Source organism: Garra rufa, chromosome 8 (genome assembly GCF_049309525.1).
Source record: "Garra rufa chromosome 8, GarRuf1.0, whole genome shotgun sequence".
NCBI classification, from domain to species: Eukaryota; Metazoa; Chordata; class Actinopteri; order Cypriniformes; family Cyprinidae; genus Garra; species Garra rufa.
Genome location: NC_133368.1, coordinates 28,090,837 through 28,105,285, shown reverse-complemented (window position 1 = coordinate 28,105,285; position 14,449 = coordinate 28,090,837). Strand labels below are relative to the sequence as shown.

Below are 14,449 nucleotides of genomic sequence, written 5' to 3'. Positions count from 1 at the left end.
ATATATTAAATAGTTTGTGAATGTTTTCAGTTTCCCTCCATGGCGTTTGCGTGCGTGTGTGTGTTTGTGAAACCCTTGTCCAGGCTAAGAAGGAAAAAAATAATGTTTTTCAGTATAATATAATTTGTGTTTTGGTTCTTTTGTTGTTTTTAGTTGTTCTTACTCGAGTTCAAGTCAGACCCCCCCCCCCCCCCCCCCCGTTCCCCCCCTCCAGAGACTGTCACCTTTTTTTCTCTGATGAGTTTGCAGGTCTGAATATATATATATATATATATATACGTGTAAAAAATAAATGTATTATCATATAACCACATTACCACATATATATTACGTTCTTTTTATTAAATTGTAAAGTTTCATTATATTACTGTTTTACTGTATTTTTTTAATCAAATAATTGCAGCCCTGTTGAGCATGAGAGACTTTTTATCATAGCTTTGAAAATTTGAAAACCGTATTAACCCAAACTACAAATGGTATTGTGTATGTGAAATGTTAACACTTTTTGATATTCAATATTGATATTTAAAGGGATAGTTCACCCAAGAATGGAAATTCTGTCATGAATTACTGACCCTCATGTTGTTTCAATCCAGTAAGACCTTCGTTCATCTTCGGAAAACAGATGAAGATATTTTTTTATTAATTCTGAGAATTTTCTTTGAGCACAAAAGTATTTTCATAGCTTTGTAAAATTATGGTTGAACCATTGATATCACATTAACTATTTTAACAATGTCCTTACTACGTTTCTGAGCCTGGGAACATTTCAGTTACATTGCTGTCTATGGAGGGTCAAAAAGCCCTCAGATTTCATCAAAAATATCTTAAAATGTGTGTTTTCCAAAGATCAATGAAGGTCTTACGGGTTTGGAACGACATGAGGATGAGTAATTAATGACTGAATTTTCTTTTTTGGCTGAACTATCCCTTTAAGTACATGCCACCCATTCTTACCCATAGGTTTATTTGGCTATTGTTTGTAATTATCCCTGTATGCTGTCGATTGATTGATTGATTGATTTTCTGTCTTATAGATTTGGCTTTAGAGTCCAACCCATCAGATCATGCCCGTGCCAGCACGATCTTCCTTAGCAAGTCACAGACAGATGGTGAGTGTTTCAAAATATTGATATTTAAATGAGTTAATCATTTCATTTCCTTGTTAGCAGCTGCATATTAACTATTAGTTTCCTGACCCATACTGTTGGCGTTAAATAGTGACTGGCACAGCTTGTCAATATTTGATAATGAACAACAACAAGTCCCTGCCTTTTTTCTTTTTCAGTACGGGACAGGAGGAAAAGCAATCACATAAACCATGTGAGTGAATGTGTTATGGAGTTTGTTTTGCGGTTGTGCTTGGTTATATGGTTGGAACGCATTTCTGCAAGTGTATTAATTGTTGGTCCTTTCTGAAGGTCTCACCTGGTCTGCTTTCGAAGAAGTACAGCTCCTGCTCGACGATATTCATTGATGATAGTACTGTTAGTCAACCCAACCTGAAAAGCACAATCAAATGGTCAGTAACGGTTCACTGTTTTATTGCATGCTTTCTTTAAGAACTATTCCTACATTATTGTTAATGCGTAAGAAAGAACAATAGAGTGTCTTTAAAACCCCTCTTTTGTGCAAACTACTTCCTTCCGCCATGGATTCAAATGTCAAGTTGGCAGCTTAACAGCTGAGCCCATTTGCCAACTATTTGTTCTGGAACAAATAATAGATTAATGAGACCAATAACTGCCCAGTAGATTTTCCCAAACAAATTATATCTCGTGTTTAACCACTATAGAGACATCAGAGCCAGTGGCAAATTTCAAAAGATCTGGCCGAGGTGAGCCTCGGCGGGTTCATGAGTGCTGAACGCCCACTGGCGACCTGAAGCTCACATCTCCGAAAACATCGAAGCAGATTTCATATAGACGTCATCTTTATTAACAAACCGCATATTTGAAGTCTAAACAAGTACATTCTTGTCTAAAAAAAAAAAAAAACGTTTAAAACTAGAATATCGCACTCCTCTCAGCCAAAGAACTGTTGTATAAAATAAATTAATAACATTAATGAGCTACATAATGAGTAAATAACATTGAATGCGTGTAAAAAATCATTAGCAAAATGAAAATATAAAGTGCTGTTTTTTTGTTTTTGTTTTTTTTTTTGCTTTCTTTTGTATGTTAATCACCTTTCTGTTCTCTGTTTCCAGTGTCACATTAGCAATATATTATCACATTAAAAACAGGTATGTTTTATTCCCACAAGCATCATTTAACCTATACATTTTGAAAAGGTTTTGCATATAAAAAGTGTTCTGTAATTTGAAAATGTTTATTAATCTTTTTCAGGGACTCCGATAGGTCATTGGACATCTTTGATGAAAAAATGCACCCATTATCTGTAAGTAAACACCTTCTTTTTTTTAGTAACATTCACTATTTGGTCAGACAGGCTCCAGTATCTATTTTTTGAGTGCGTCAAATCCGTTTAGCTGTTTAGTCTGAGCAGCAAAAATGTTATGCAATCTGATTCATATGTGGTTTAAAATTCATTTGAAATAGATTTTTAGAAATGCATTTGTGAACAGTCAGTTATTATTATAGTTATTATTATTTGTTATTTGGGACTTGATATGTAACATACACTTTTATAAGTAATTTTTCCTCACTTTTAGACCATATACAGTTCAACCAAAAATTAGATATAATTTGATATTTTTTTACTAGTGGGTGCAGGACTATATGTGACCCTGGACCACAAAACCAGTCATAAGGTAAAATTTTTACAAAACTGAGATATATACATCATATGAAAGCTCAATAAATAAGCTTTCTGTTGATATATGGTTTGTTAGGATAGGACAATATTTGGCCGAGATACATCTATTGGAAAATCTGGAATCTACGGGTGCAAAAAAATCAAAATACTGAGAAAATCACCTTTAAAGTTGTCCAAATTAAGTTCTTAACAATGCATATTACTAATCAAAAATTACATTTTGATAGGTTTACAGTAGGAATTTTACAAAAAATCTTCATGGAACATGATCTTTACTTAATATCCTAATGATTTTTGACATAAAAGAAAAATCAATCATTTTGACCCATACAATGTATTTTTGGCTATTGCTACAAGTATACCCCAGCGACTTAAGACTGGTTTTGTGGTCCAGGGTCACATATTTCATTCATGTAGGTGAGGATAGCAAAATAAACTGTGACATATTATACACAAAAAAATCTTCATACAGTGGTCTACCAGTAAAATTAATAAAAAATTGGGAACAAAATTATTCAGACACTTTGACCTGACCATGTTTTGCTTAAGTGTTTTTTCTTTAATTGCGAAAGCAACTTTTTACACCACTGACTAAACAAAATTAAGCATTGCTTGGTAATTGGTTAACAAAGTATTGATAGTTATGTAAATATTGTCATACTAACAGTTGTCTGAATTTTTGGTTCATTGTAATCCATTACATACCTTTATTTCAAAGTTATCTGAATTTGTTCTGACATAGTTTATCTCTGAGTTCTTGTCATATTTTTTTTACCAAAAATAAACTATAGCGAATAAACTGATAATGTGAGAAATGTTGAAGGTGTCTGAATAAATTTTGGTTTGACTGTATTTAGATTTTGTTCTCCCACATGCCACAATGACAGGAACTCTTTGATATATCGGAAAGTTTTCTTGGCATTATCTTGAAATTTTAGTCATCGGAAGTATCTAATGAACATTACACTTACATTAAATGAACCATAAACCACATTTAGCTTGATGTTGAGCTAGAATTTTTGATCATATTGGCATATGATGTGTATAAATGCTATTTTTGGTAGAGGGAGCAGGTTCCTGACGATTACTCCCGTACAGACCCTGAACACAAACTCATCTATCGATTCGTCAGGACACTGTTCAGTGCAGCACAACTCACAGCCGAGTGTGCGATCGTCACTCTGGTAAGAGTATAGCGCCTCTTTTTACTGGTCCGGTCCACTTTTAGCTTATTCTGTACAATGAGAAAAAGAGGGTCTAATATCATGCAGGGGCTTTGGTTTTTGAGGTGGATGGAGGTGCTTATGCACATTTTCCTGACGTCCACTAGAGGACAGTAGAGCACCAGAGAATGGATTATCATGTGTTTGTTTAACCAGTGTTGTCCACAACCAGTCTGTGTGTTTAGTCACTTCTGATTATTTTCAATCAAATGTTAATGCATTAGGTATCATGAACAAACAAAGAACAACTGTTTTTTCATGAATTCAGATTCATTTATAGTACATGAACTAATGATAATGTAATCAATTACCATTAAATAATGCATTAATACATTACCATTCAAGAGTTTGGTAATGTGTGAATTTTATTTATTTATTTATGCTTTTTGATGAAAACTGCTATTCAGTAAGGACACATCAATTTGATCAAAAATGGTGGTACAAAAAAAAGATAAATACGATCGTACAATTTTTTTTTAAATTTTAAATAAATGCTGTTCTTTTGAAATTTCTATTCAAAGAAACCCCAAAAATATTGAAATAAATGTTACTTTAGCACCAAATCAGCCTATTAGAATTATTTCTGAAAGATCACGTGACACTGAAAATGTTGAATTTTATCATTTTTTTTCCAGTGTATTTTAATTATTACAAAAACAAAACAAAAAAATCGTACCAACCATAAACTTTTGAACTGTTACGTGTGTAGAAATTAACCTAGAATATTGTCACCAAGACAAATTTATGCTTTCTTTCTTTCTGAAATTAATAAATGCTGTAAAAGTATTATTAATTGTTGTTTAAGTAACGTTTCAGGTAATGTTAATGACCTAAATGTTATTATAAAGAGTTTCCAGTGTTGTAATTCTAAAGCCTCATTCATATTGTCAGCCCAAATTAGATTTTTATGCAAATCCGATTGAAATCCACTCAAATTTAGATAGTCTGAATGGCAACAACTGCATGAAATCTGATTTTTGTGCAGATCAGATTGAAGTCCGATCATACGTAGGTAGTCTGAATGGCAAAAAAACTAAATGAAATCCATTTTTTCCTCAAATCCGATTAAAATCTGATCATATTTAGATAGTCTGAACGGCAACAAACTAAATGAAATCCGAACAGCAAACTACATGAAATCTGATTTTTGTGCAAATCTGATTGAAATCTGATTATATGTAGGTAGTCTGAACAGAAACAAACGACATGAAATCTGATCATATTTACATAGTCTGAACGGCAACAAACTACATGATATTTGATTTCTGTGTGATTTGATTGAAATCTGATCTTATTTAGGTATTCTGAATGGCAACAAACTACATGAAATCAGATTTTTGTGCAAATCCGATTGAAGTCCGATCATATGTAGGTAGTTTGAATGGCAACAATCTAAATGAAATTCGAACAGCAATGAACTGAACAAATCCGATTAAAATCTGATCATACATAGGTAGTCTGAACAGAAACAACTACATAAAATCAGATTTTTGTGCAAATCCGATTGAAATCAATCATATTTACGTAGTCTGAATGGCAGCGAACTACATGATATCTGATTTTTGTGCGATTCGATTGAAATCTGATCTTATTTAGGTAGTCTGAACAGCAACAAAGTTCATGAAATCTGATCATATTTAGTCTGAATGGTAACAATCTAAATGATTGCAAATCTGATTAAAATCCGATCATATTTAGTCTGAACAGCAACAAACTAAATGAAATCTGAACAGCAACAAACTACATGAAATCCAATTTTCACTAATCTGTTTTGAGCTACATTCATTTGTGTTTTGGAGTCCTATTCAAATCACATTCCTGGAAATCTGTCTGACTTGTCAAATTGGATTTAGTATAGCTTTTTCACATTTTCATGCCACGTAAAATGTAAACATGTCAGACATTTTTGTAAAAAAACATAATGAATGTATTTGCACCTCTTTGACTTTTGAAACCAACAGAGATGGCAGCACAGAATAAAGCACATTCCAGCTTCCAAAATTTCTACTGCTGCCTCATAAGACAAAATACAATACAGCACGAAAGCAACATGTTGGCATAAGACAACATCTGTATCACAAATTATATTACTGTTATTATTTCTTATTATGATAGGCATAACAACACAATGCTATTGCCTTAGAAACCAATGCAGATATTCAGTAAAATAAAAGCGTGCTACAGGACACACAAATCGGATTTAAACAGTTGCGATATACAGTGTGAACAGTCAGTCATCTAGATCAAACTCCAATCAGATCCACAAAAATCGGATTTGGACTGACAGTCTAAATGAGGCTTAATTTGCACACAATGATACATATGCTTTATCTCATGTTGCCTTTGTAAGCATCTTTTTAAAAACACGTGTGTCCACTGTCTTTGCTGCAGGTATATTTGGAGAGGCTGTTGACATATGCCGAGCTGGACATTTGCCCATCTAACTGGAAGAGGATTGTTCTAGGGGCCATCCTACTGGCCTCGAAAGTCTGGGATGATCAGGCCGTGTGGAACGTCGACTACTGTCAGATCCTCAAAGACATCACTGTCGAGGACATGTGAGTGAGATCATAGTCACTGTCTGTTCTGATGAAACTTTACAGCTCATTTGTACGTTCAAAATAATCTAGAACAAAACGTCTTGATGCAATACATCAACAAACTCTCTAAAAACCAATACGGGCTGCAGTAAGGAGACAGTACTGTGTGTCAGTTCACTCCCCTGCCAGCTCATTCCAGTCTACAACTCCTACATACCTCACAACTTCCCATGTCCCTTGCGTGCAAGATTTTCAAAAAAATGAAGCGACACACTTCAAAAGCTTGTTTTTTTGTTTGTTCTCATGTCTCAATATCCATATAAATGACACAGACAGGGTTTGTGTGTACGTGTCTGTTTTTGTGCTGTTCTACCTGATTGTGTATGTTAAAGGCCATGTCCCTCTTCTCTCCTCTCTGCCCCTTCGCTCTATTTTCATCCCTTTCATTGAAGCAGTCTTTGTGAGCCTCTGGGCTGGCGGGCTTCAAGTGCTCTCAGACTCCTCTACAATGGTCCAGGCTCTCGCCCACTCCATTTGTTGCCCCTAGCGACTGATCCCCCCCCCCTCTCTCCCAACACCACCCATACCAACCTCAACCTAATGTCTGCTCTTCCCAAAACAGTCGGGTCACTGTCTCCACGGTGACAGCCTCCGTACCTGCTCTTAGATGCAGCAGAGAATCTTTGTGATGGTTTAGAAGTGTAAAAGATACGATTATTGTAAAAATATTACTATTATATTAGTACTTTATTGTACATTAGTACATGTGAAATTTTTTTTTTTTACAGGAACCAATACTTTAATTCAGAAAGGATTTTATTTATATATACTACAGTCGTAAGTTTTTGAACAGTAAGATTTTAAATGTTTTTTAAAATAGTCTCTTCTAATCACCAAGCGTGCATTTATTTGATCCAAAGTACAGTAAAATTAGAAAAAATTATTTTGTTTTATATTTTAATACATTTTAAAATGTAATTTATTTCTGCGATTTCAAAACTGAATTTTTAGCAACATTACTCCAGTCACATGGTCCTTCAGAAATCATTTTAATATTCAGATTTGCTGCACATAAAAAAAAAAACATTATTATTATTATTGTTATTAATGTTGAAAACAGCTGAGTATATTTTTTTCAGGTTACATTGATAAATAGAAAGTCCAGAAGAACAGCATTTATCTGAAATAAAAGCTTTTCTAACATTATAAATGTCTTTATCATCATATTAAAACAATTTAAAGAATCCTAAAAAGCTAAAAAAAAAAAACTCTAAGCTAGTGTATAATGTTACAAAAGCTTTTTATTTCGGATAAATGTTAAACTTTGGAACTTTCTATTCATCAAAGAATCCTAAAAAATGGTTAAAATATTGATAATAATAATAAATGTTTCTTGAACAGCAAATCAGCATATTCGAATGATTTCAGAAAGATCATGTGACACTGAAGACTGGAATAATTCTGAAAATTTAGCTTTGATCACAAGAATAAATTGCATTTTAAAATGTATTCAAATAGAAAACAGTTGGTAAAAACATTTCAAAATGAAGTGAGCAGAAGAGACGACTTCAAGAAACAATAAAAACTTTTGACTGGTTGTGTGTGTGTGTGTGTGTGTGTGTGTGTGTGTGTGTGTGTGTGTGTGTGTGTGTGTACCTGGTATTCATCACGTTGTGGGGACCAAATGTCCCCACAAGGATAGGAATACCAGTAGATTTTGACCTTGTGGGGACATTTCTTAGGTCCCCATGAGGAAACAGGCTTATAAATCATGCACAATGAGTTTTTTTGAGGAAGTAAAAGTGTGCACAATCTCCTGTGAGGGCTAGGTTTAGGTGTAGGGTAGGTGTAGGGCAATAGAAAGTACAGTTTGTACAGTATAAAAACCATTACACCTATGGAATGTCCCCATAAAATATGTAAACCCAGTGTGTGTGTGTGTGTGTGTATTTATGTATTTATTTTTAAGGAACCAATGCTTTTATTTAGAAAGGATGTAACGTGACAGCAATTATTTACAAAAATGTCAGGAAAAACATTACAAAATGTTATTTTGAACTTTCTATTTAAAAATTATTTAAAAAAAAAAACGTTTCCTCAAATGTAAATAGCTCAAAAGTTTTTAAATTTGATAAAAAAAAAAGTTTTTTGAGCAGCAAATCAGCATATTAGAATAATTTCTGGAGGATCATGTGACATTGAAGACTGGAGTAATGATGCTAATCATTTGTTTTTGCCAATACACAACAAAAAATATAAAAAAGATCAAAATAGAACCATTATTTTCAATTGTAATAATGTTTTGGAATACTACTGTATTTTTATTGAATACAGTCTTAAGCATAAGAGACTTGCCTTAATATTGAAAAATCTTTTGATCAGTAGTGTTAAAAATTGGAATCTTAAAAATTAAATTAAATCTGTTTTCATTAGTACTGTTATTTGTGAAAATAAATAAAAACAGTTGATTAATCTGAAAAAAGTTAAGAGTTGTTTGTGATTTTTAACTGAGTAAAGACTCTCCTGACTCATTAAATCTTACTATTCATTTTTCAGGAATGAGATGGAAAGACATTTTCTAGAGCTGCTACAGTTTAACATTAACGTCCCGGCCAGCGTCTACGCCAAGTATTACTTTGACCTGCGCTCTTTAGCAGACGACAACAACCTGAGCTTTCCTTTGGAGCCATTGAGCAATGAACGAGCGCAGAAATTAGAGGTGGGCAGCAGACCAAAAAAATGCAACATTTTTTTTAAATGTAAAGTCATATGTCTACAATGGGTCAAAATAATTACATAAGTTCTAATTTTATTTGCTCATTTTTTCAAAGGCAATCTCAAGACTATGTGAGGACAAGTACAAGGATCTAAGCAGAGTGGCCATGAGGAGATCATTCAGTGCAGACAACCTAGTGGGGATACGCAGATCCAATGCCGTTCTTTCTTAGAGCTCTTTTTTTTCCTCTCAGAACAGTGGCCACTCAAAGATGAAGCTCAATGGACAAAACTCGTTCTTTACTCCCGCCTTTGGCTGCGACGTTACGCCGGCCGAAAGATCATACCCCTCACCCAACCGATGCAGAACAACATAGAGACAAAAACAGACTGGATGGTTTCTTTTGTTTGTTTTTTGCTTACTATGTAGGCTACTAGCTGTGAACTGTCAGTTTTTAATTGAAATCATTTGCAGATGGAGTATTTTAAATAAACACTAATCATGTAACACGTCTGAATTTATGTTTGAAGAATGTTTTACGAGGTCACTCCAAACTGTCAAAATGGTGGTTTTTGTTTCTGTTGCATTACACTGAAAAATCAATCCAGGGATTTAACACTCACAGCTCTATCTTTCTTTTAAAATAAGGGCTAATTAACACTGTTAGAACCGTATTTGTTTCAAACAATGTAAAATATGAAGTGAAGGTTTTTAGTGCCTGTCAGTTTCAAAACTGATAGCATTCTACTAACAAAACATTAGAAAGGTAAAAATATTAAACATTATTTTTGGATTTGTTTTTTTTCCCCCTCCAAAACAGCAGTAAAAATAAAAGCAGAATAAATGATGGACCAAACGTTTGACTTGCAGGTTCACAAATTGTTCCTCACTTTTATTCTCTACCAATAAGAGAAACAAAAGAACATGTAAAAGACACTTTCATAAATATCTAAGAATCTCTTTAAAATTGTAGCACTGTATTTCATCTTTTACAAAACATATGTACAGAGTTGCAGTCTGGACTCTTAAAAGGACATGTCTTCTACAAGATTTACATATGAATCGAGTCAAACAAGTATGTACAAACAACCAGACATGCAGCAAAATTGTGAGGCATTTTGAAGACTACACAGGAAAATTATTTCTACAACAGCTTGGACGGTAAAAAGAAGCCAAACAATGTTTACATTTACACCTTAATGCTCCACTGAAAGATTTCACACAGATCTACAAAAACGACGTTTACAGATTCTGTCTGCTAAAAGTGCATACCCAACACTGGTTTTCTGATTCAAAACAAGGTGAAATGACATAAAATAACCAAAGGCTGGATGAAATAAACAGACCTAAAGACCAGTTAAAGTTGAAAACCAGTTAATATTCGGCCTAGTTCTACTCAACAAGCCTAGGCTGCTGGTTAACACCTGAACCTCATGAGAGTTGAACCATTGACCACAAGAGGGAAGTCAAGCTCACACTACAGACACTTCAAACAACTCTATAGATGGTACATACACATTCTATCTGCCCGATAGATGCTAACCAACAATCTATTATCAGTGGAGAGATAGCTCTGATAAGTCGTGGTTGAAGGACACTAAAGATTTGGTAAGCATTAACTTGTGCAGAACTGCCTGCAACAACTTCAAGTAAATCTGAACTGCTTCTTCACTAGACCTCAACTTGCTCAACTTAAGCTGAAAAAGTGATCTTGGTTACAGAGAATGCATGAAACCACCTATTTACAGTACGTCCGTTTGTAAATTAGTAGCCTGAAGATGGAATTAAAAATAATCCTACGGAGATCCTGTAAAATGCTGATAAAGTCACAAACACAGTAGAGTGACTGTTATCTGAGATATCACATAAGTTCATGAATAGCATATTTACAAGAATACACAAATAAATAGAATATCTCAACAAACCCCTCTATTTTTCTTGACTCATATCAAGTATTAACCTTCTCAGATTTTTTTTTAATCATTCATGATCTAAAAAAACACCAGATGGCTACGACGTTGCAACACTTGTAAAGTAGACATCATCTTTTCCTTACAAAGTATCAACATGTTCATTGCTTTGTAAATCAGACCAGTGAATGAGAAGGGCTCATCGACTACAATGAAACAACCAATAGTCTGTAAAAATCCTTCATAATCTATCAAATCCGGTCAAATAGACACCTGCTCATTCAGAGTCATGACCTGCACACTTCATGCGTCACTTGTTTGACAGCTGCAGGGTTTATAAGGACCAGGGCTTTCTGGCCAATGTTCAGACATGTGATGAGGGTGCTGATTTGTGATAGGTCCCAGTGGGTGCCGTTCCGGCTCGGGCTGTGAGAGCGGTACTGGCCTCGCTGTACATGGACGAGCCTGATACAGGTGGCTTCCGGGTCCTACAGGGGAGGTACCGTGCCACAAAGCGTCTCCAGGACTCTAGAGTCTTCCCAGACCAGATCCAAACACCTGAGGTAATGCCTACTACAAGACACATGAAGTACTTCAGCATGAAGACGGCATAGTCCGGGCCCATCCCGAGCCGCTGGCGCTCGGACGGGCAAGAACAGGCCAGGGCCCGCTCCCAACCGGGCCTGTAATGTTGCTCGTACACCAGGCACGCCACCACAATAGTTGCGGGCACGGTGTACAGGACAGTGAAGAGCCCAATCCGGATCATTAACTTCTCTAGCTTGTCCGTCTTAGTGCCGCCCTGTTTAATCACGCTACGGATCCGAAAGAGCGAAATGAATCCGGCCAGAAGGAAGAGCGAGCCAGTGAAGAGGTAGACGACAAGCGGTGCCAATACGAAGCCACGTAGGCTCTCCAAACTCTGGTTGCCGACATAGCAGATCCCAGCCACGGGGTCTCCATCCACCGAACTCAAAGCCAGGACAGCGATGGACTTGACGCTAGGGACGAGCCAAGCTGCAAGGTGGAAGTACTGGGAGTAACCCGCGATGGCCTCATTCCCCCATTTCATTCCTGCCGCCAGGAACCACGTGAAGGAGAGCACCACCCACCAGATGGAGCTGGCCATTCCAAAAAAATATATGAGCAGGAAAACCAGCGTGCAAAGGGCAGGACCCGTGGTGTCGTAGAGGATGTGCTGTTGGTTCCCAGAGCCCTCGCAAGCTACCCGCTCATGGCCTGCAAGCAGTCGCACGATGTACCCCAGCGACACAAACAAATAGCAAGCAGCCAGAAAGATAATCGGGCGCTCTGGATATTTGAAACGCTCCATGTCGATGAGGAATGTAGCCACGGTGGTGAACGTTGACACGAAGCACAGTACCGACCACAGGCCGACCCAAAAGGTTGTGAAGGCACGCTCATCCAGGGAAAAGTAGGGTTGGTGGCAAGGCATGGCACAGTTGGGTAGAGAGCCAGTCTGTACCCGGTTATGAAGAGGATGTGCGTCTTGTTTAATTGTCACTAGGGGGTTTCGACAATGGCACTCGCGGTCACACTTTTGCGGCGGAGCGGATTTTGCAGTGGCTCTGTGTCGTGGCGTTCCCTTGGGAGTGGGTTTGGGGAAAGGAGGTGATAGAGTCGTGGTTTCACTGCTGTTCCTGTCCATGCAAAGCCGATCGGTGTCGCCTAGCATTGGCAGCTGTTCACAGCTCATCCGCTCCGGCCACTCGAACCCATACTGGATCATTAGGGGGGAGCAACCTCGTTTAGCCCTCTCACACACGGACCTGCAAGGCGGCAGAGGTTTTTTGTAGTCCTGGAGACAGATGGGGGTGTACATACTGCACAAGAAGAAAAGCAAGTCTGGGGAGCAACGGATCCGGACAAGTGGCCAAAACTGATGCACTTCTAAGCCGACTTCATCCTGGGTGTCGTGATTGAACTGGTTGGGCATGTAGGTGTGATTGTATCCGATTCCTTTGCACATAGGTACGGTGATTGGCTCGCACACTATATCCTTAGAGGCGGCTTCGCCGAGCCGAGACAGTTGCAGCAGCAGCAACAGCAGAACGTGGAGCCAAAATCCGACCGGGTGCATCCCTGAGGTCTCCATGGTGAAATGATGCTTATCCGCAGGTTTCCTCATACTGGAAAACTATGAATTTCAATTCTTGAGTATTTTCTCAGCTCAGGTTTTTTCCCCCCTTCCTTCCTTTCTTTTTTAATTTATTGCTGCGTTTCGGAAAGAAGAAATCCCAAAAGGAAACCTTAATTGCTCCAGCAGCATGTCCACAGTCCACAAGGTTGTAAATCACAGTGAAGTTTCATTCCAGATCCCGAGCACACTTTCTTCCAACTGTGTGAGTGCATTTCATACAGACCATGATCCTAAACACGGGCTGAAAGAGTGAGAGAACAACTACTGTTAAATCAAACAATAGCTTAATAATTCTACATAAAATCATAAACTGAATTGAGCGACAGAACGTACCATGGAAAAGCACGCGTATCCGTGGACTAAATGGTCAATCATTCACCGAGTAAACCGTGGTAAGGTCGAAAGTTCATTTCCCGCAGATACTTTGTAACAAAGTAACATTTTAAGCGTCGGTTTCCTTTCTGGTCTGCTTTAAATTCCACATGGCAGGTGAATGCATCCGATGAATGCAATCCGCCGGATTCACAACAAACAAAAAAAGACGCCGAAAAATCGAGGAGGAAAATATGACAAATAAATGTGCCGTCCAAAAATAATAAATCCTTTTAAAAGTATGATAAGGGTGAATATTAAAAAAATAAAATCACCTCTCACATTAGTGCTCAGAGCAACAGGTTTCAGGTGCTCTCTCCCATTTCCTTCAGTGTGTTTCCCAGCAGTCCGTTGGAGTCCTCTCACGCACTTTAACATGTATAAACTCAAAAATTCCGAGCCAAACTCTTCCACTAATTTGTTGAGAACGTATTTTTCTGTGTGGCAGAGCGTGTGTTCCCTCTGTTGGCTGCGGAGCCAGTAATTACTCACTCCGTAGAGGTTCAGTGGAGTGAAAATACTCCACCCGAAATGACACGCCCACAACTTTCAGGCCCCAACCCCTTTTTCACCAGGGGCCACTGACAGTCATCTGTGTGGAAAAATGCCCCATCTATCTATCTATCTATCTATCTATCTATCTATCTATCTATCTATCTATCTATCTATCTATCTATCTATCTAGCCTAATAAATATTATTTCTATGGATTTGGTGTAACAGGTGTCATTCATATTATTAATCATTTAA

At 37.1% G+C, this 14,449-nt stretch overlaps 2 protein-coding genes across 2 annotated transcripts in view; one reads left to right on the top strand and one right to left on the bottom strand.

Annotated features, from left to right (window-relative positions):
• Positions 1 to 9,764, top strand: part of ccnyl1 (cyclin Y-like 1) — a 26,039-nt gene extending 16,275 nt beyond the window's left edge. Inside the window, exons 2-10 of the mRNA XM_073845283.1 lie at positions 1,038 to 1,112; positions 1,289 to 1,323; positions 1,422 to 1,522; positions 2,210 to 2,245; positions 2,349 to 2,400; positions 3,843 to 3,962; positions 6,393 to 6,559; positions 9,098 to 9,260; positions 9,373 to 9,764. Of these exons, the coding sequence (XP_073701384.1) occupies positions 1,038 to 1,112; positions 1,289 to 1,323; positions 1,422 to 1,522; positions 2,210 to 2,245; positions 2,349 to 2,400; positions 3,843 to 3,962; positions 6,393 to 6,559; positions 9,098 to 9,260; positions 9,373 to 9,489 (866 nt within the window). The 3' untranslated portion in view covers positions 9,490 to 9,764. The remainder of the gene's footprint in view (positions 1 to 1,037; positions 1,113 to 1,288; positions 1,324 to 1,421; positions 1,523 to 2,209; positions 2,246 to 2,348; positions 2,401 to 3,842; positions 3,963 to 6,392; positions 6,560 to 9,097; positions 9,261 to 9,372) is intronic.
• Positions 9,765 to 10,121: 357 nt separating this feature from the next.
• On the bottom strand, positions 10,122 to 14,449 carry fzd5 (frizzled class receptor 5). Its single transcript, XM_073845282.1, has 2 exons — positions 13,662 to 14,449; positions 10,122 to 13,569 (listed from the first exon to the last, which is right to left on the bottom strand). Exon 2 carries the CDS (start codon positions 13,314 to 13,316, stop codon positions 11,532 to 11,534), a length of 1,785 nt encoding a protein of 594 aa, XP_073701383.1. The 5' UTR covers positions 13,317 to 13,569; positions 13,662 to 14,449; the 3' UTR covers positions 10,122 to 11,531.

Excerpts from the sequence above, each read along its gene's own strand:
- fzd5 (XM_073845282.1), bottom strand. The coding sequence starts at position 13,316 with ATGAGGAAACCTGCGGATAAGCATCATTTCACCATGGAGACCTCAGGG.